Source organism: Strix aluco, chromosome 3 (assembly GCF_031877795.1).
Source record: "Strix aluco isolate bStrAlu1 chromosome 3, bStrAlu1.hap1, whole genome shotgun sequence".
Taxonomy (NCBI): Eukaryota; Metazoa; Chordata; class Aves; order Strigiformes; family Strigidae; genus Strix; species Strix aluco.
The window spans coordinates 75,403,132-75,425,262 of NC_133933.1; the positions used below are offsets into that span (position 1 = coordinate 75,403,132).

General features: G+C 34.7%; 1 protein-coding gene across 5 annotated transcripts in view; it reads left to right on the forward strand.

Annotated features, from left to right (window-relative positions):
* The window catches only part of TBC1D32 (TBC1 domain family member 32), an 89,170-nt gene extending 67,256 nt beyond the window's left edge, over window positions 1-21,914 (forward strand). For all 5 annotated transcript variants that reach the window (XM_074819234.1, XM_074819232.1, XM_074819233.1 and 2 more), the window contains 7 exons: window positions 2,281-2,364; window positions 12,081-12,150; window positions 12,950-13,065; window positions 14,056-14,210; window positions 15,879-16,019; window positions 17,860-18,048; window positions 21,207-21,914. In XM_074819234.1, coding sequence (XP_074675335.1) covers window positions 2,281-2,364; window positions 12,081-12,150; window positions 12,950-13,065; window positions 14,056-14,210; window positions 15,879-16,019; window positions 17,860-18,048; window positions 21,207-21,326 — 875 coding nt within the window. In that variant the 3' untranslated portion in view covers window positions 21,327-21,914. The remainder of the gene's footprint in view (window positions 1-2,280; window positions 2,365-12,080; window positions 12,151-12,949; window positions 13,066-14,055; window positions 14,211-15,878; window positions 16,020-17,859; window positions 18,049-21,206) is intronic.
* Window positions 21,915-22,131: the final 217 nt, after the last annotated feature.

Sequence of the window (22,131 nt, forward strand, 5' to 3'; positions counted from 1 at the left end):
AAATCAATTTAGTGCTTGAGTTTAAAAAAATTGCTTAGCAGTTGAGCTGTCACTTCTCCCATTAACTCAAGCACTGAACTGAAATATTTGACTGCTAGGTCAAGCGTGTGGATGCCTTCCAGCACAAAGGGAAGAAGTGTACAGTTTTCTGACTTGGTTTTAAGTTTTGTGAATTACATGCTATTTTAGTCTTTTTAACATAGTTCCTGTTTGTTATTATAGTGTGGCATATTTCAGTAGTCACAATACTAATAGGCATACAGTAAATATCAAGCTAGTTACAAATTTTAATTTTAATTTCTGCTTTTGCTATCTACAGCTCCAGATATAGACACCTTTTCTCATTTTACACAAATATTTGTTATATTGTTTGTGGACCAAATTCCACTAAGCATATTAGTGAAGATTAGTGAGATGATCGTTTATTCTATTTATTCTCACAAAATGAATAAACCGTTACTCTTCTATAAAATAAATTACTTTTTGCTAGCCCCATGTGGTTTATTAACCATGATTAAAAATAGCTATATTATGTTTAAGTAGCAGTTTCTTCTCTCCATAAAAATGTGTAGGAATATAAATTACACATGTAATTTTTTTTGTTTTGATTTAGTAGTCCTTTGCAATGCAAAATTAATTTTATTACTGTTGGAGTTGGCTGCTCTTAACTGTAAATCTGTGTTTAGCTGTTGTAGTGAAACCTTTTCCCCTTTGCCCTACCCATCAACATACTATTACCAAAACTCAACCTTTTAAAAATTTTTCTGGACTCATTCAGTGTAAATTAATTTCTGTAACTCTTTTAGACAACTAATCAAGAAAAAAAATGATTTAATGTCAGTATATCAGCTTAAAATGGTTGGAAGAAGAGTTAACAGTCTTTATCTTTTTCTTCATTATTTTTCTGGCATAAAGAGCATCAAATTGGGTGGAGGTTCTGTCATCTTCCTCCTCATGCACGAAAGAGCTTGCACTGCAGTCTCCTGTGTTAGTTTTCCTGCCAGCAAGGCTAGTTCAAGAGTTTTCTAGCTTTCTCCATTGCCACCTCCACCAGATTGTTGCGCCTTACTTCTGCTGGTATAATGTTCATACAGCTATCTGCTACAATGTGGGTGCATGCTGTTACGTGCAGGAATGGATGACTAGGGAATGAAGCTTCAGTGCTATTAAATTGAGCTGCTGCCAAGGAAATGGTAACATGCAGTCTTAAAACAGGAAATCCCATGGGCAGCAGCACTTGTTACTCTCTAAATACACTTCCTTGCTTCGCATTAGTTTGAAAATAATGTTATATCACTATTCTTTAAATTCTGTTTGTCATGACAACAGCAGCTGTTTTGGGATAGTATTTACTTATAAAAAATGTTCATTGTTGCTACCTTAAATTCTTAATATGGCTCATCTCAGTATGGGCTTCCTCTGTGCAGTATGTATAAAGACTTCCTTGTGTACTTTGTTTAAATCTGTAAGGTGGTAGTGTGCTCAGTTGCAGTAGTGTCAAACTTGGAGAACTGAAGAATCGGCAACAGTTTTTGCTAATGATTTGTCATTGAGAGTTCTTGTGTACTTCCTGGCTAATGTCGTGTTGAGGTGGGAGATACAATTTCCTACATAGTGACCAGATGTCAGCATCTGACTTATCAATGCAGTATCTGCAGATTCAAAGCAAGAACTGAATAAGAACATTATGGTCATCATAAAAGACAGAATTTACCAAAGTAAATGTTCCTTTTGCTTAATTTTAAGTGAATAATTTTTTTCTTGTGATGGCATAGGTAGTTTATATGTAGTTTTATATCTTTTTTTTTTTTTTTTTTTTTTTAAACAGCCCTTAAAACTTCATTTACTTCTGTTAACACAGTTTTGGGGTGGTGTCGGTTTTTTGTTGTGTGGCTGTTGTAAGTTTGTTTTTATTTTTTTTTATTTCCTGTCTACATACACAGACAAATATGGTAAGATACCGTGGTTTAATTATAGTTAATTTTCATTTCATATTGAAACCGTGTAACAAATTATGAAGTAATCCTTGGAGGATATAAAGATAATAAGTGATTCTCTTTCCGTTTACACTGAATATATTCTCAGTAAAGCTATTAAAATTTAATTTAAGTTAGGAATGGTGTTAGGAATGCAAAATGAATTGTTCCTCCATGAAAACATGAATAAACATGCAGGAATTCAAATAGCTTTAGTTTCTCATATATTGTAATTTTGTTAAGTAATGTAGTTCCACATTTTGTCATTGCCTCTAATGTTTTAATGGATTTTTACTTTTTGCAGTTTTGGCAGAATTAATTGAAAAGTTCGTGTCACATCTTTCTGAAAGCCAATCAGATTGTTATTTCAGCACAGGAAACTATAAAGGTCAGTCTCCTAATAATTTATTGCCATGCAGCCTCTTCATATTTAAATTACTTCCATTTTAAATGTATCTGTAGCATTTTGAGGGTTGTTTAATATGGTTTTTAACAACTCAGAAATTCATAACTGGTGGGAAATACCTCACTTTGGAGCAAAAGATGATGTGCTTGAGTAAACAGTACAGATAATTATTAGTGAATGGGCTTTCACATTTCTGTACGTGTGATGGAAAGGTGGACAGAACAGGTAAGGGTATGATTCAAAGTATTTGTTGACACCTATTGTAGAGTGATTTGCAAAGCTGGTGGTATAAACATTTAAGATGGTGTAAGCAATCTGGCTCACCTTTTGAAGCCCCATAATATATAATCAACCCAAAGGTATACAATTCATATTGTATTAAAGGATATGTATTTAAAACCTGCTATTGTTGGCAATCTGAGTGTTAGTTTTGTATAGATGTGCTTACAGCCAACATTAAAGGATGAATAATAAAGTTAATTTATTCTGAGTGTAAAGTAATACATTTTAACATTTTGAAGCACTTGCAAAATTTTTAGAAGCATTGTTAATATCTGCTGGAAAATGCACTTTCATTCTTTACTATCTGTCCAAGACTTTTCACTTAGGTTGCAGTTCAGTCATTCAGAGTACTTATTCTGCCACTAACTGGAGAACCAAGCCTGCTTTGGGGAGAGTTTGTTATCTATACTGATACTTTATTCTCACATCCATAGGATGCAAATACAGTATCCTTGGAGACTTCAGACTTGCCTTTGAAGTTTCAAAGCATAAAACCCTTTAGCAATTTAGAGGATCTCTTTCTTTTATGTCGTGGCCTTTACCTTCTGAAAGCTTGCAAATAGACTACTCTTAAGTTTATTTGAGAATCTGTCTCTTTGCTTAATGAAGAGAGTTGCTGAAGTGACAGTTCTTTCTGTCACTATTTTATTTTTCCTTAAAAGATCCTTAAAGGGCTTTTTTTTGCCCTGCATTAGTCATTTACTTTTCAACTTCTCCGAAGGCATGATGAGCAACAAAAATCTTTTCATGGACTCATAAGACTTGCTATTTACATATTTTTGATACTTGCCAATTCAAATGATGATTTTGATGGTTCCTTTAAAAGCCCCCATAATGTCTTCATGACAGAAATTATTTGTTTGAAACCTAGACTGCCCCTCTTGCTCTTCTCTCTCTCTTTTTAGGTTGCAGTTCAAAGCATCACGTGTTCTCCAATAATACGGAAGGCCCAGGTGTAGTTTCCTTTTCCATCTTGTGGAATGCCTATCTCGCATTTCTCTGGAGAACAGTATAGCCCGCAGACCTAAATTTTCAAGGTTATCTTTGTGTTTCCTGTTAGGAAAGCAGGAAGACCCACTTGGTTTGAATAAGACAAAAACTAACTAGATAAGGAACAGACATCTAACTGTGCAATCTCCAAGTGGATGTCTTGCCCAGCAAAGACAGCATCCTGTTGTTTCTTAATCATAGCAGTTAAGTGCTTCCATGCAGTGTGGAAGAACTGTAATGAAGGGAAGCAGTAGCCCATGCTCTGTTCCCTTAGATATTGAGTAACTTAGTTTCAATCCACTCTTCTCAACCTTTTGTTCAAAGCTAGGATTTAAAACACATTCAGGAAGGTTGAACCTGGATCATCTTCTTCATTGATGTGTGATTTCATCATTAACCGTTGATTAGGTGGAGGTGGCAACAACACTACATTATTTATCTAAAATTTAATGCCAACTTTGAAGAAATACCAAGTTTGAAAATCCTGTGACAGTTGCATACATTAAATTAATTTTTTAGAACAGAAAATTCCAAAGAAAGGGTACAGAAACAAAACAAAGATAGTAAAAGTCTTAATTCCTTATTTTCTTGAGCTTGACAGGTTTCCTTTCCATGAGAAACCAACCCAGTCTGTATGACACTCCTTTCTGTATTTTCTGAATATTTTTTTTGTTCAGTCTAATACAGGCACTATTGAACATTAATTCTGAATAAGTTTGCATTTTCAGTTCTCAAATAAAAGTTCCAAAATATAAAGGGTTGGCTGATGAACTGTTCTATTTGCAAATACTTTTGATATTCCATGTGCTTTAATGAAGACAAGCGTGGAAATGGGAGAGTGAGAAGCCTTCTGAAGGATAGTCAGTAGTCTGGTGGTAAGAAACTGATGTGAAATGTAGTCAGAGGGCTTAATGCTTTCTTTCACTGCCAGTGACACTATTAGCACAGATGCTTTTTGTGAAGAGTTCTCCAGTCCCTGAAAGACTGTTGCTCAGGCAAACAGCATATATTTCATCAAGGGTTTCTTTTAAGTTTTATAGGAGAATAGTTACTAAAATTTCATAGCACTTTTTTCAGACAGGTGTAGCAATGTGTGATGTCCAGGGAAACTCGTTTAAACAAATAAATTTATGCTGATTAAGTGAAAGTGAAACAAAAGTCTGGCTCTAAAATTGAATCTATGATTTCACTCTGGAACAGTAAAAGGGCTTGATTGTAAGAATCAGTTTTATAGCTAAATTTACACTCATTTCAGGTTCTTTTTTACATCATAAGACATACAGTGTGGCATTCCTGTGAAGATGGGGAATGTGCTTTGAGAACCCAAGTCTGTATTACACCTCCTATGTTTGTACGGAAGGGACAAACAAAACACGCTCAAATCTTCATCAGACCTTATTTGCTTAAAATAGGTTTCTTGCTGATTAAATAATAATCACATTTGTATACATGTCCCAGGGTTTTCTGCTAATGTGTATGAAGGGTTGAAATTTCTCCAAGAACAATTAATTATTGAATGCCATGTTATTTCACAGTGTCTTTTCCATATATGTATGTGTAAGTGCTATCTAAGCTAACTCCTAAGACTGCTGTTAGAGAAGAGACATTTTTCTGAATTGGGTAAAGCTAATGAGTTGTTAGAAGGTAAACGATATTCCAGATGCATCTTTTTAGCTGCATATCTAAGCAAGCTAAACATGCACTTCATAATTGTGTGTGTCCACCATTCTCTTGAATAAATTTGGGTCTGAGGAACTGAAAAACAGTTTCTAATAGTTGTTTAATTTTAATAAAGTCACAGTTTTTCTAAAAGTGGATTCAGTACAGTGCATAGATATTCAGTGTTTATCATGTTTGTTGAAATGAGGAATTGATTATCTTAAAAAATGACAGCTTTCTAAACCTGTAGGTAGCTGTAATTAGCATAACAGTCATCCATCTGCTGTGGAATCCCTCAGGATTTCAGTCTATTATAAAATTTGCAAATGTGGAAAAATCAAATTAGTTTGGGTTGTTATCGTTTTCAAGATAAGAGAGAAGGAAGGAAAATACCTGATAAATCAATATGCAGTTGCAGTGTTTAATTATAAACAGTAACACAAATCTTACTTGAAGTTTACTTTCTGCTAGCAGCAATGGTACTGCTCTGATGTGGATTCAGATGAGTAAAATAACATACAGTATGTACATTAAATGTTAATGAACTCTGTCTATCCCCTTTCCCAGAATTAATCCTTTCTAGTTTGCTTTTATTTCTTTCTTCTTAAGAAAAAACACTGAAAACCATATCATTGATGTCTAGCTGTAATAGGCAATAGGATGGCAAGAAACTGAAATTTCTTACAGTAGTAAAATAAGCATTACACATTAGTGTTATGAAGTTCCTAAAATAGCTACTTGCTATTCCTGTTAGGAAATTCCAGTTCATTGCAACATAAATCCTTTGTGGAAATTTATTAGTTTTCTCAAGGTTCCAACAAATCCATTTCTCAAAGAATTCCACTAGCAGAGTCATCTAATATATTGGTGTCTGAACTTCTTAATTGGTCTCTGCCGTGAGTTGCAATCTGCCCAAAATTGGGAATGCTACAACCTTTCAGGATCAACTGGTTTTTTGGTAGCTCTGGATGTGCAGATAACCTTGCAGTTGAGTTCTCTATTTCCACCAGACTTTGTCTATGAAACAGCTCTGCCATGTACTGCCAAAAGGGACAGAACCTCAGGGATTTCAGGTCTTGGCCATAAAACTCAAATGTCATGGTGTATTCCTTCTCTAGATGAGGCTCAGTTCTCCAGCTGAACAAAATCTCATAGGAACTTTCTATCATTTAATGGGCTTTTAATCTTCTTAGGGTCAGGTGGATTGGGTAATGAACTGAGAAATTTTAAAAACACCAATGGGAAGCTATCAGTATAGAGCTGATCAGAAGGAGCAGCAAATGAGAAATACGGGACTACAGCCCCAAATTGAGCTGAAAGAGAGTGAAGGGTATTCTTCCCTTCTTCCTGCATCATTTGATGAATGCACTTCTTTAAAGATGGGTGCCCACTTTAAAGATGCTGTTAGCAAAAAGCATTTTGCCCTTTGCCAGTTTATATGTAACTGGACTGAAAATGTGGTTCATTCTTAATGATATTGCTGCCAAAAATTTGTGAAGAGTATTTTTGTTGAGTATTTGTGATGACCAATACATAAAGAAGACGTTCTAGGTATAAATATTTTGATCCTGTGTTTTTATGACAGCCGTACTGATGACATAACAGATACTTTCAACAGTCAAAGTGGAATTGCACGTGAGGTTACCTAGCTTTGATGAGAAGCCTACAGCATTCTCCAGCAATTATTCTTGGATCTTGTTTACATTGTCTCCATTCACAGTTCAAATCCAACAATAATAATACTTTTCTTTGAAATGGGATTATTTCATACACAATTCTAACAATGAATATGAAATTCAGACTGTCAGAAGCCTGGTAGAGGAGATGACACCATCAAGACAGTAGCAAAATGACAGAAGAGAATATAGTGAGAAATGTATGACTTCTGCCTTGCCCAAATTCCAAATAATGTTTTAAAATAGAAAACTTTTGTAAGGACATCAGAAGGAGAGAGGATAAGTACTGACAAAACATACAGTTCTATACTGACTGCTTGGGCATCTGCCCACTGACAGTGTCAATGTTTAGGTACCTGTTGAAGAGTAAGTAAAAAAACCTGCTTTTTTAGTTAAAAAAAAAAAATTAGTGAGTTCCACAATTTCAGTTTATATGGACAAATCTAAGGACTAGAGATCTGATAGTGAACATAATTATGTACTTTTAAGATTTTTGAAGCAGCTGCAGGGATTATGCAGGTGGCTCCATCCATCATGGGTTTCTCAACTGTTTGCAGTATTTAACTTACATGGTTCCTTTGAATCAAAAGTATATTCCATCTGTCAGAGATGCAGCACAAAGAAAACTAATCTTTCTTACTATCACTGAAGTTAAAATTTAACATTCATTAACATTTTGCAAAGATTATTTATATAACCATATAAACATTTGTCCTGGGCACCAGGAAGTGCAAAATCTAATTCAGTAATGGGAGCAACAACTTCAGTCATTTTCTTCACTTCACACAGAAGGGGAGCTAGTAGTTTCTTTGGGGTAACAGCAGTTAAACAGGGAAATAAATTAATTATTGCCTAAAGACCATACAGGTTGTATGAAATATGCCATAAAGCTGTTTGAGCTTGGCATCCTGTCATTTCAGTATGAATGCGATGTGGCTTATTTTCTGACTTAAACACATAGAAGCTTCTTCATGGTGAAAGGGCAAATGAATAAGAAAGCAATCTTTCATACGAGTTGTAAATTAGTTGAAGCCTAGTCTGATCAGGAAGAGTACTACTGGACTGTGCATACCAGCTAACTTTGAAGTGTTTGTAGCTATAGATAGAGTTTAATTGCCTTTGCAAATCACAGCTTGTGACACGTCCGTTTTTGTGCTCCTGAATGCTACAAAATATTTTGAGAAGTACTGCCTATTGAGATGCTTGAAAACGGGTATGATCAGAGTTAGTATGAATGATCAGTCATGACCTTGAAGCAAGGAAATACTAAGATTGCTTAAAGAATTGCTCCCTGTTTTCCCTTCAGCCTGTTCTTCCCATTCCCCCTAATCCTTTTTGACATTTACGATTGCTCAGAGTTTTGCAGGAAGACCTGGAAGGTAAAAACCACAGAAGACTATCTGCCCATCTTTTCCTTTTGCCACAAGATGAAAACCTTCAAATTCATTTCCATCACTAGGTTTTGCTCCACAATGAGTAAATAATGAAAGGGCTTTTAAGCAGAAGTTAATCCCCACCTCTCCCCAGGATCATCTGATTTGCATCTGGAACTATACTGGATGCACAGGATTGCTTCTCTTTAAAGATAAGACTAGATAGTCAGTGGCAGTAAAGCATACCTTATCTAGCCTAAATCTGGGATTCCTGACAGAACCACATGGGACAAGTTGCTCAATGAGCCCTCTCTGCCTTTTTTTGTCCTGCTCCCTGCACTCAAGCATCAGAGGTCCTAATTCTTTGGTTTTGGTTTTCTGTGGAACACTGAATTTGGTTTAGAGGTAGAAGAGTTGGAAGCCAAGAGGAAGATTACCAAGTCATAAAAAGAAGTATTTCTTTATTGTAGAAAAAGATTTTTCACATGTAGTGTTCTTTTGTTTTTGTTTGAAGTTATCACTGAGAATTAATAATTTACACTCCTTGGTGTTTCAAAGGAAACATTTTCTCTTTTGAATGATTGTGTTAAATAGTGGATTTAAAAAAAAAGATTCGAGAGCAGGAATACTAATATTTCTTATGATTAGCTTATCTGAAGTGTGTATGGTAAGTTGTTAATATAAAAGAGCAATTGCGTGGCTAAAAAAGATATGTATCATTTACACTTAAAAATGGTCCACAGTTACCGCTGTGGGGTTTTTTAATGCATTTTAGAATGAGAGATAAAGTAAACTGTCTGTTAAAACAATTTATTTTAAAAATTGTAATTCAGCTCATAGAGAATTCTGGTATCCTTCAAGTCACTAGTTTAATTTTGGCTTAATATCTATGTTACAGTGTTTTACATTTTTAAAGAAAGAAGTGTAAAATACCTGTACCAACATAGAATTTTTTGGTTTATTAGATAAATAAAAAGGAAGCTGCCAAAGCATGTTGTTCATTACATTTAATAATAGCCACAGTGCTGTATCACGTTGTCATCTAATTCACAGTTCAGAGAGGTGTTCTGTCCTTTGTTTGAGGATAAATGTCATTCTTATTTAGAAAATTGATCTGTTGATGCCTTTTGTTATGAAACTCATTGTTTTTCAAGACAGTTATATCAGGTGCATTGCTAAATATCTGTCAAATGAGTTTTGTAGAAAATTAAATTCAATGTATTAAATCAGAGGTATGAGCATCATTACAATAGTACAGTCACAACATATTCCTGCAAGCTTACTAGTCAACTTTTTATTCATGGAGTGCAAAATGCAGTGTTTCAATATTCCACTTATTGTTAATAACAATTTTCTAAGCTTAATGGAACATTTAAGGTCCAGTTTTTAATCAGTGGGAAGTGGTCCTTTGTGTATTCTAAATGACTTTATAGTTTTCTAAAGCCTAGTCTTCCCAGTCTATTAATTGGTAAACAAAATGGAAAATAAAAACTTTTTACCCAGGACAAAGAACCACAGTTTGTGTGTTCACATTGTGAGTTGTGTATTGGCAGCATCTTGACTGCCTAGTGGATGAAGCTATGATTGTTTCAAATACACTGGTGTACAAAACCAAGAGTTTTTGCCTTGATGAGGTACTGTGTAATATAGAATTATTATTCAATCCAAACTTTATGTTAATTTTATCTTTCACAGTACAGGGGAAAATATCAAAAGGAAAACTGATAAGGAGAAAACCCTTTTCAGCAACTAAGAAAAGAAATTATTCCATCAAGAAGAAAAGGCAATGAGAGTCAGTGAAATCAGCTGTGTTCTTTTAGTGTTAATGGGAAGTAAGCATTCAGTACTTGCTGTAAACTGTTACAGAATGGAAACAGGTTTCCAATTGTGGGTTGTGATACAGCTGTTACTCATTACACCCTTGCTGGACGGGGATACTAGCACCTGCATTGCCACCCACAGGAGGATCCACCTCAAAATGGAGGCAGGGCTTCCTTCTGTCTTAGAGGTTGTTATACTGCTGGCCTCTCTCCTGCTATTAAATATGGTCGTGTCAGGACTGAATTAGCCATTAGTCATAGCCCACTCATTCAAATTCCCTCTGGTTTCTGGGATATAAGTGTGCTTCTTGCCTTCATAGTTGTGCACAGGAACCTGAAAATGAATTGATTTAGTATGGTAATTGCAGCCTGAGTAAACAGGTAACTTCAAACAGGAGCTGTTTCACTTATCTCTGAGTTTTTAACTGAAATGCCCAGTGATCTTACATGTATTCTTCCAAATACTGTGTTGCTGGTATGCTATTCAAGGTATTTGAACTTCTGTTCTTTGAGTAAAAAAATATCTCTGGTGTGGGTTTGCTATTTCAATCCCATCAGATTATTGGATAAATTTGTTTTACTCAAAGACCAGATGATTTTTCTTATGTATAAATGCATTTGTCCAAAGTACAAGGTTAATTTCTCATGACCCTAACACTTAGATCATTGTCCTCTATTAAAATTGTAATACAGAACAGGGTTTTTTTTCTTACCGTATTTTCCCTGCTGAATTCTATTGCTTCATTGTTGAGTGTAATTTTTCTGTATTGTTTTCTTCATGAAAATTTCAACCTACATCATCTCATCTGAGCAGAGTGCTTCTTAATTTTTTTTTATTTAATTTTTCTTCCTAACCAGAGGTATTTCTTCACTTAACCTGTAAATATTTGATCTTTAATGCCTTAGTTCCTGTTTGCTTACCAGGAACATAGAGTCTTTATCTGAATGGGTAGCCAGGGAATCCTTCAATTTGATTTCTCTGTCTGAAAAGGATATAGGAAAAATACATATCAAGTTACTGTGTGATCTGCTTAACCAGATTTTTACATTTATCACTTACATGAATATATTTTAACTTCTGCTGCCATCTGTTACCCACATTTTTAACAAATTATGTCAGTTGTTAGGGTTTTTTATTTATTTATTGGTTTTGTTTATTATTTTTTAAGTAGCACTTTGAAAGAAGTATATTGAAGGTTTAAGCCATCAGCTTTGTAACTCATAATGTTATTGGACTGTAATTTTTTTCTGAGATGTAGTTATCTTAGATGATATATGTACACGAGAGAAACAATGCCCCATTTTAAATTACATATAGAATTTAAAATTTTGAGAAAATACTACAACAGAAGTTGCTTTAATTCATGATTTATTAATTTCTCTGACTTGGATTTTTAGTTTAAACAAATGCAGAAATTGGGGTATATATTATTGTGTGAAAGAAGAATACATAGAAATACAGGTTTTTTAAAATCCATCAGTTATAAAGTTTTCTGTGATTCGTATCAAAATAGAATTTTTGTTAATAAAGTTGGTTTTACAGCTAGGAGACTTTAAGGCCACCGAAATGGAAGAAAGTAGACCAGAAAATGCTTCTTTGTCTGATTTCTTGTCCAGAAAGGATGAAGCTCTACTAAGAAATGGGACTGAAAAAGATGTTGTTTGTTTACATCGTGCTATAAAGCTAATGATAACCATACTGATTTTAATTAAAAACAAAAATATATGAAGAATGCAGGTTCTTGATGCATCCTTTGCAAACACTACTAAACTCATTTCAAATAAGAAACAGTTCTCCAGATTGGTATTCATACATAAAAGAAGCTTTACATTAATATTCAGTTAAAATCATCTTTATCATAATTTCATCATATCTTTATTATACCGTTTTGTTTTAGCCATGGATGCAGATGTGAAGAATGAAAGTCTTTCATCTGTGCAGCAGCTTGGTGTTGAAATGACAGTCAGGTACATGGTATTAAAATATTTCCGTAGTGTATTTCTAGGATTTCTTTGGTTTACATGGAATTACTTTAATGATACTTAATCTATCGACTCAATACTTTATACCGTTTAAATCTAAAGATCACCTTTAAGAAGATGAATTCTAACTTTGAAAATGAAAAAGGTATTAGTACATAATTAAACTATCTTTACAGATTATATAGGTTATTATCCTTTATTGTTGTAAAGGCTAATTGTAACTTGTTAGTAAGATTTACCATAGAATTACATTATCCTGAGTTATGTGTCTTTTTTTTCTAATTGGTTCTGTTTAGCTAAGCTTAGTTATATTCCATTTAAACATTTTATTTGGCTGGTAATTTGCAGAGCCGTGATGAAGGAAAAGCTAATGTGTCTGTACTTCCACAGATTGTTATCTTTAGCATTAATATTTGAATTTTGATGCTAATAATTACACATACAATATACTTAGATGGAATTCTAAATAATGTATGTGAAGAAAATGAGTTGTGTGATGAGCAAGAGTACTTGCTCCTCCTCACCACAGTGTCTAAAACCGAACTAAAATGAATTTAGGTGAGGAATTGTAACACTGATTTTTGGTGTGTATCCCTCCTATATAAAGCATAATAGGTTTTATTAAACCATTTATGCGTATATCTACAACATAGCGTATGTGATGAACACTGCTATGACAGCTTAACATCCACAGGCATTTTAAATATGAGTTCTTGCTTTACAGGAATTAAAAAAAAAAATAATTAACCTTTAAACAGTTTTGGTTTTTAACTTTTTTTGCTAGATATGGAAAATATCTAAACTTGCTAAAAGAACAAGCTGAAAATGAGCTGTGCTTCGTGTTAATGAATTGTGAGAAATTTCTGAAACAACAGCAAAGAACTGTGGTATCTTCACTTTGTATCCTTTCTTGATGGAATATGTTATATTACCTAAAAATGCCAGTGGAATTTGAACTGTGTTTGGGCTTTTAATGGTGGTGTATATGTGTACTGTGTACTGAAAGGAAAAAAAACAAAACAAACAAACAAACAACAAATAAACCCAGCACTTATACTTTGAAATTTTGTTAAGTTAAAATGCACACCCAATGCACTCAAGAAAATCTTCGCCCTTTTGTTCCTGTATTTTGTTAAAGTTGTGTCGCATTCATTTTGGTCATAAACTGTTTTGAAGTAGGATCACATCTTTCTGTATGTGTAAAGAGTTTGCAGCAATGCATCTTTGAGCATTAATGAGTATTTGTGGTACTCCCAGAATACTGACAGTTTTAATGGTATTGCCCATGTAATGATATATGGTGGCTGTAATCTGATCAGCAGGAATGTTTTGATTTCTGATTCTTTTAGATTTACTGTGGAACTTTTTTTAAAAATAAAACAGATATTGCTTTGCAACAAACTTTGCTATATTCTTCAGGTAGACTTACATATCACTATTAAAATACACTTCAGGTACATTAGTCAAAACATGCTTAATCACTTTTTTTAAAGCTTTTCTTTTACTTATTTTTTTTCCCATAATCTTCACAACTCCTGTTTTCCTCCTCCACCATTCTCCTGTCTTATACTACAAGCACGCTTGTTTTGGAGCGGGGGTTTTTGCTTTTACTTGTTTTTTGTTTACTTTTGTTGATTTGGCTTGACTACTTATGGACTTGAAATAAGGTAGTGTATAGGGAAAATAGCTTAAATCTTCTCTCTTAATTCAGTTTGAGAGGCAGTCGTGCCCCAAGAAGCTGCCTTCTTTGCAGCTGTATTCCCCTTGTCCCATCTCTAACAAATCAGCTCTTGCCTCTGTGTGCATGGGCCTGGGGAGGAGGAGGGCTGTGGTTCCTTCAGGGCCATGAGGAGGAGATCCCTGCCCAAGTTCCTTAACCTTCTCACGCAGGCTGCTTGCGGGAGCGCTATGCTGGCTACGACTGGTTTGCATCTTCTGTCTTCCTCATAATGTCAGGGGACAGGGAGAAGACACTGACGTTTCTTCAGCAATTTTCATGTCTTCTTGTTTCAGCATTTCTCTGGCTACCAAGACTGCATATATCTGTAAGAATTTATAAGCTGTTTCTTTCTGAAAGGCAACTTTGAAAGTTTCTAAAGGAGACTTTATCAATTTCCTTAGTTTTGCATGGGTTTTTTTAATGCATTAAGTTTTCATTAGGGCCCTCTAACCGAATACGTGACCCTGAAAAATTCTCTCAGAAAAATATAGATTTGACATCTGCTCAGATGGTTGTTTAAAAGTAGTGAAGTAACAGGTGGACTGATAATAAAGGCAGTGTTACTGAATTTTAAAGCTGGCAGTAAAATAAACTTTGTTAGTTGCATTAAACTCTGTGTCAAGGCTGCGATACTGTTGAATGACCTTTGTTTTTATTATTGCAGTGTGCAAGTCCATCCTTTGATTCTTTTAGTAAAACTGTCCGTTTCAGAATTTGCTAAATACACTAGAATGTATTCAGTCAATTAAAAAAAATTATTACTGCCCAAATAGCGAATGCTTGACAATTTTAAATTATTATTATTTTGGATCAAGTTTGTAGTATAGGAAACATCATTTCCTTAGGGGTGATTCCAACTACTTAAAATAAAACCCTTCCAGTTTACTTTCTACATTGTCATGTTGTCTGAATGTTTTCACATATGCTATAAAGCAATGGTAGTCTTTACTAGAGAACTCCGGGGTGTAAGAAGCATGGATTAGATTCTGTACCTCTTCTGCATGCAAGCTTCTGTATTGATATGAATTGGTCTGTCTTGTCACCAGAAGTGACCGTATTGGTCCACTCACAGCACTGAGCTCAGCCCTGAGGTTGTTCTAGCACAGTGAAATTTTGCTCTGTTGTGTGAATGTAATTGTGCTGAACACTATCAGTGCTGAGAATTTCAGTGTCGTCTTCCATACAAGAACTAGCCAGCATTGCAGGAAGGTTGCTGCAGTGTTAATGTTTATTCGCAATACATAAATGATTTATTTTTCATAATATATCTTGAAAACACAAAGAGAAAATTCATTAATTAACCTATTTGCATAACTACTGCAACGTAAACTAAACTAAAATGTCAAAGCATGAATGAGGAATTTTTCAGCCATCGGATTGTGATGCTGCCTACCTCAGGAAGGAGGAAAATTTCAAAGGATGTACCTTGATCTTCTAGCATGAAGCCAAGGATTCATTACCTAGAAACCAGGCACTGATATCCAGAGTTTTCCATACTGATAAAACCTCATTTGCTGCACAAAATAGAATTTCAGTCATACCATCCATGCAAAGAAACGTGCACACAGGAAACTACTTCAAATACCACAGAAGTTCCACTCTATCCACCAGTAATTGGGAAAAAAAATCCAACAGAAATTAGTCTTTTTTTTTCTCTGTCTGTTATTTTTAAATTATAACAACGGTTTCTTCATCCCTGCTTTGACAATTAAAGCTTACATGCAATAAAAAACTATATTGCTAATGAAAAGGAATGGTCAGGATATATTTAATAACAGTTTCTAACTTTAAATTTTCTTTAGTTTAACTGTGTTTTTCCTGATAGTAGTACCAGGTTTCCTGTCTCTAAAACAACTGGGATGGCTTATCTTACAAATAAATCTGTATATTTTTATATATTGTTCTCAGCAAAATACTTTAAACTAACACATTTTTGTAGACTCTAATCCTTTTCCTCACTTTTGTTGTTGGTGATGATGTTGTTGTTAATCAGATGCACCTGCCTATTACCACAGTGGAATCTGGCATCCATCCAGTCTATTTTTGCAGTGCTCACCACATTGAAATGTTGCTGAAAGCTGAGTTGCCGCTTGTCTTTTCAGCCTTCCACATGTCTGGTTTCACTCCATCTCAGGTAACTTAAGAAAGCATATCAAAGTGTCATCAACTTATTGACTTAAATCCACACAATAAAGGTCCTTATGGACCTACTGTGTTTTTTCTATACAGCACTTGTGGTTACAAAACTAGGGGTAAGAGATATAGTATTGGATTCACAGTGACTTAGAGCATCTGAGAATAGAAAGCAGCTGACTTTGATAGAATAATGACAGTGTACTGCAGCTGATGACCTTCCATTACATGTTCATGCAGAAAACTTGATAAAAATAATATATGCAAACCCCTCATTTATCATTAAAAATAAATAGAATCTATTATTCCCTGGAATAATTTTCCAATTTTTCTGTAGGAAGGAAATGATTAGTTTGGGATAGGTGTATAATAGCAAGTAGTTCAGGTGATACCAGAGCAAAATTGATTTTATATGAGCTACCATAACTAGTGTGTTACCCAGATGTAATAATCTTCTGTATTAAAGAGATGTTACTAAAGAAGAATATTTATCCATAATGTTAACTTTCCTTTTACCTACTTCCTACAATTCTTTGGTAATATGGAATGCTATGTATGGAGTATTACTTGTAAAGACTACAGTTGTGATGAAGCGTAAACAGCTTCGTGCAATAATGAGTTAGATTGCCAATGCAAAGGACCTCTCACCACAGTAAGAAAACTTATTGCTGTTCCATGGCAAGAAAAATATTTTTCATCGTATGCCTTCAAAATTCCTTCTTCCCCACAAGATTTGCAGCTTAAGAGACTTCTTAATGGCGGCAGATGCCAGTGTGGTCCAGATACTGCTTAAAATAGTCAGCTTGGGATTTGGCCTTTGAGGAGAGGAGATTGGCAGATGAGGGACTTTATCTCAACATAGGAATGAGGTGCTTATAGTAAGGTTCCTGTTTTGGGGTGTGAAAACATGGTGACAGTCATTCCTTCCTCAGCTATTCTTGTGTAAGTTATACTGTATGCTTTTTTAATTGTTTCCACTCAATTAATAATACTCTAGTTATTGTTCTAAACTGCTGACAAGTGTTTTTGTTTGGGGATATTTTTTTTTATTTACTATGTTATTGAAATGCCACTGGTGGGTGCCACTGTGTCTTCTGTGTGATTTTGCAGTTCTACTGCAGGATTAAAAACAAACAAACCTTGAACTATGAAAACAACGCTGATGTATTTAAGTGCTTGTGTGCATCAATAAATACCTGAAAACAGATTTAATGCCAGAGTATGACTGCTGTCATCTAATTAGAGTCTTGGTACTTCTATTGCTGCATATTTTTAAACACTTTAAGGACTGATTAGCAGAAGATTTGTGGTCTAGAACTAAATGAAGTGTGCTATACACATCTTAATACATTGTGATTTAGAACTGGAAAAAGGAGTCGCTAAGTGTGTTTCATACCCACTTCATTAAATGAAAACGTGTCTTAGGGAAGGGCCTAACATTCGTTTATAAGGCAAAAAACTATTTTAATTTAAAGGAAAATCCACATTAAACACCTTCATCACCCTCATTACCCTCTAGGCCACATTTTTAAAAAATCTTGAAAAAATCACCTTCACTTTCATTGGACTTTGAGTTTTATATATCAACCCCAGGAGTTGCCAGAATATAGTAAGATAAGTGAGACGCACAGATGCGGGGTGTTATGTTTAGAAGAACTCACTGGAAGTCTATTCAGAGGCTGTGGTTTAAAAAAATGGTGATTCTTGGCTTCTTTTGTACTTTAATTTTCATAAGTAGGATAATGTTATAGGAAAAAGGATCTGTAGTATAGAAAAGAGATAAAGCTGATCAATTAAGATGAAGTCTACAGCAATTTAATTATAATTTTATTCTCATCTAGATTTCTCTGCAATGGATAACTCAGTGTTTCTGGAATTACATGGACTGGAGTGAGATCTGTCACTACATTGCTATATGTATTTTCCTTGGTCCCGATTATCAAATATATATGTGTATTTCTGTGTTCAGACACCTACAGCAAGACATTCTGAAGCACACTGAAGCCCAAGATCTCCAGGTTTTTCTTAAAGTAAGGGTTTCTTTTTTACTTTTTCAATTGCTGGAGGGAAGCAAAGCTCTCATTATTGAAAACATATATGTTACTTAATCTGAAGCTCTTACTGAATTTCAGTTATTGATTATTTTAAGTGAGTGAAATAATACTTTAGTTTTATTTACTTCCTGGCAGGAAATTGTGATAGAGTATTTTTGAGAGAATACCTTTCCTGCATTTTGTCCTGATCAGTTCCCTTTGTAAGCAAATAGTCACATTAAGTCATGAGGGCATTTGATTCCGTTCTCTCTATGTGGCCCCAATCTCATTAAACCAGATGCTCTCCCGAAAGGTGGGTTTTGACAGTGGTCTCCTACTGAAGCTCGAAGAGATGTGGCACAAAGCTTAGTTAGCTGTTATTTTGAACAGATGCCAATTACTATACAACTAGCTTCACAATTTCATATTCTTTGCCATATTATAAATTACCTTTGGCTATTGGATTCTTTTTGCAGGGTACTGCCTAGCTATAGATGCAGTCATGAATAGATACAAATATTTGACTCTTCTTCCCAGAGACTTTTTTGCTTTTTTCTCTGGTGTTTTTTTTTTCCTCTGCAGTCAAAATTCTTTTGAGAGCTATATAGCTGCGTCTCTGTCCTAACAGCAATAGTTTTCTGACTAGTTTGCATCCACTTTACATATTTGTGAATATGAATATGTCAGTTTAGTCTTTTTCCTTGAAAATGTTTGGTACACAGTCTGAAGAGTGAGTTGTTTTGTTTGACCTGGTTTTGTTCCATGTGGCTTAAAAACTGCTTTATCTTGATGGCATTATGGGGATAGTTCATGTAAATTATAGAAGAGAATTTATATGTTATCACCAACAGTACAAACAGGTGAAAGATTTGACATGGCACTGTTAAATTAATGAGAAATACTGTATATTAATGCACTACTGGAGTACATTGAGCGACTACTGTAGAAAGAGGAGTGAACAGCATACTTAAACTCCAGTCTTGCCTTTGATAGCTCTTAATTCATCTAAAGAAAAAAAATTCTGTCATTGTATTAATTCAATTTCAGCTATATTATGGGCTTCATGTGAGGTGACTTGGGTTTAGAACTTGCAAAGGTGTTATTCAGCTGCCCTTTTATTGAAATAACCAAGTTCAGTTTCAAGTTTTAGCCTATTTCTCAGCAATTTGGATTACTGTAGTAGAGCAATTCTCTTAAAAGTGGAAGTATAAACTATTCTGAGAACATAATCCAAGTTAAGAAAAAAACCCAACAACCTTTGAATATTCATTTTGTATTTTTTTTATGTAATATCATATCCTGAACTTATACTAGCAATGGTCATTTGCTATATGAACAAGTCTTGCTGCCTGTTTTCCTTCCAAGAACTGATAGTACTTTCTAGTTTTAAGCTTCTAACCTGCTTTATATCTGTAATATAAAGATGATGATTTGACAGTAGTACACCTTTGTTGGTATTATCTAATAAGTAGTTCTGGCTAGCTATTAAAATTAAAACCAAATATTTTATTTCTAAAATATAAATATACTTTCATTTGCACATGAAAAAAAGGAGTTGGAAACAACTTGTCTGTCAATTCAGATGACATTATGCCTAGCACTTAAAATAAGCAAAACATTTATCCCTTCAATGTGTCCTTCTAGTGATAAACAGATGATAACCTGTCAAAGAGATCATCTTCTATTACTCTATAATTTGCCTTTCCCCTGTGCCAAGAAGAAAGTAGAAGTAATGAATTGTCCATGAACATTTTTTCCCTCTTTCTGGTTCTTACTGTTAGCTGAGATGGGTTACTAACATTATGATCCCTTCGAGATGTCTTGAAGTTGCAGCTTTAACTGAATTTTAAATTTATTGCTTGGTCTTTTATTAAACCTTTCATGGAAGAATGAATTTTGTAATTTCCACATGTGAACCAAGAATACTGTCACCTGCCACCTCAGTAAAGCCATCTTGACTATCTTGGTTTCATTTGTTTCATTTGGATAAAATAGATAAACTGGAGCTACAGGATTTGTGACTTGTAATATAGCACATATAGGCCAGTATGTCAGTCTCTTCTAAGAATAATTTAGCGACTCTACACTTTATTTTCTGTGAGTATAGGCCATATTATTGACAACTAAGGTGCTGACCAGTGCTTTAGTACGTGCTTTTCCACTGAAGTCAATCTTCTCACAGTGCATGAAGAGCCACTTGGAAGGTAAAATCATGCCTTTGCATTCGCTTGTGAGTAGGGGAGGAGAAATATAAAGACCATCTCAAATTCCTGTTTAGAAGCCAAAGTGCAGCCTTCCAAGCCTGAGTAGATGCTCTCAGGAGAATTCTACTTAGCAGAGATGCACAGTCAATACACCAGCAGATAAGACAGTCTGGCTCCAGAGAATTTTTTGCAGCACATGCTGCCAACAGTGGTAATACTGCTTAGTAGATGGTGGGCACACGTTGTTCCAGTTCAAAGCAGCAACAAATTCACCCCTTTTAGCTAGACTGTTCTTCAGGATCCTGCTTTCTGCAGCACGTCCTCCCTCTCCCTCTAATATAGTAGCAACGAGAAGGAACATGGGCTGTTTGTTTCTATTTCCTGAGGGCACCTTCTTTCACTCTTTTTTTTGGAACTAGTAAGAATTAATTGTTTGTGATGATGCAGAAGTGTTTATTCTGTTTTTATTTAAGCACTTTCTAAAGACCTTTCTTTATCATCAATTTAAAAAATTAGGATGTACTGTCATTCTCCTGGTTTTATTGAGAATCTAGTTGGATATAAAAGCCATACTAGCAAACTTTTAGGATGCCATGTGCTGGTATAGAAAACTTCTAAGAGAATATTTTAGTACCTGGCTTTGCCTTCTTAAAGCTTACTTTGTTTTCCTTAAAAATTTTCATATGGCATGTTCTCTGAAAATGAGATGAACAACATCCACCTGAAAAAACTGTTTGTTACCAAGACTGTAATTAGAAAGAGCTGTCTGGAAGCAGATATTACCAAATTTTTATTTCTAAATGAAATGTAATAAAATGTGTGTATTTTAAACACCCAGGCTGTGACAAGCAGAACAAAATGAGCTATCTTTAGAAGCTTGGAATTCATTAAATGTAAGTTGTGCATCTTTTGTTCCTAGCTAATAAATGTTTTCTGTGTGTATTTGTGCAGGAAGAAGCACTCCATGGATTTCGAGTGAGTGATTATTTAGAATACATGGAAAGCTTGGAGGCAATCTACAGACCTATGCTGCTGAAAGACATGAGGAGCATAGGAGTGCGGAATACATAGACAAAGCAAACAACCACTTGATGTTCCAGTTTTGGTTACATCCTTTAAAAGGATGCTGATTCATATATCAGTCAATCTCACCTAAAATAAGTCAGGCTGTGTAAATGTACATACTGTAAAATAAATAAGGAGAGTTTTCAGAATATAGTTTTTGCAAAAGGAGAGTTTAGTGACCTAAAATACCATATTTTCCCAGACAGGCTCTATGTGCAGCCTCATTTCAGTTAGCAGAAGGCATCTTTAGAACCTACCTGTAGGATGCTGAAGTGTCTTCCTTAGAACGTAAGTCTTCCTTATAAACCTTGAACCTGTTCCCAACTCATTGCATTATTGTCATCTCGTTGTAGCACAGTCCTAAAACCTTCATATTTTGCTAGGGTCTGACAAAGTGCTTTTTCTTACAGACAACTGCTAGTGTGTATTCATATGCACAAAAAGTCAACAACTGAAAAACAAATTACCTGTACACAGCTGTTCTGACTTTGTGGATAAATTTGAGAAAATGGGGTGTTCAAATACATACAATGAAAAAAGACTGATGTTCCTGGTTTTTTTTTTTAAAAATAAATCATTTTATGTCATAAAACATCTATTTGTAACATGCACTCTCTGTCTGCATAACTGAATGAGAAGTCCTTGAGCGGCCTGCTTTTCATATCTCTGAAAAATGATCATTTTTAAAGATTCTGGTTACATTCAGACAGGAAAACTAATAAGAAGCTTCATCTGTGCTTGCCTTTCATCACCAATGAAAAGCAAAAATTAAGGCTGCTAGATATTTTCTAACACTAGCACAGTGTAGGTA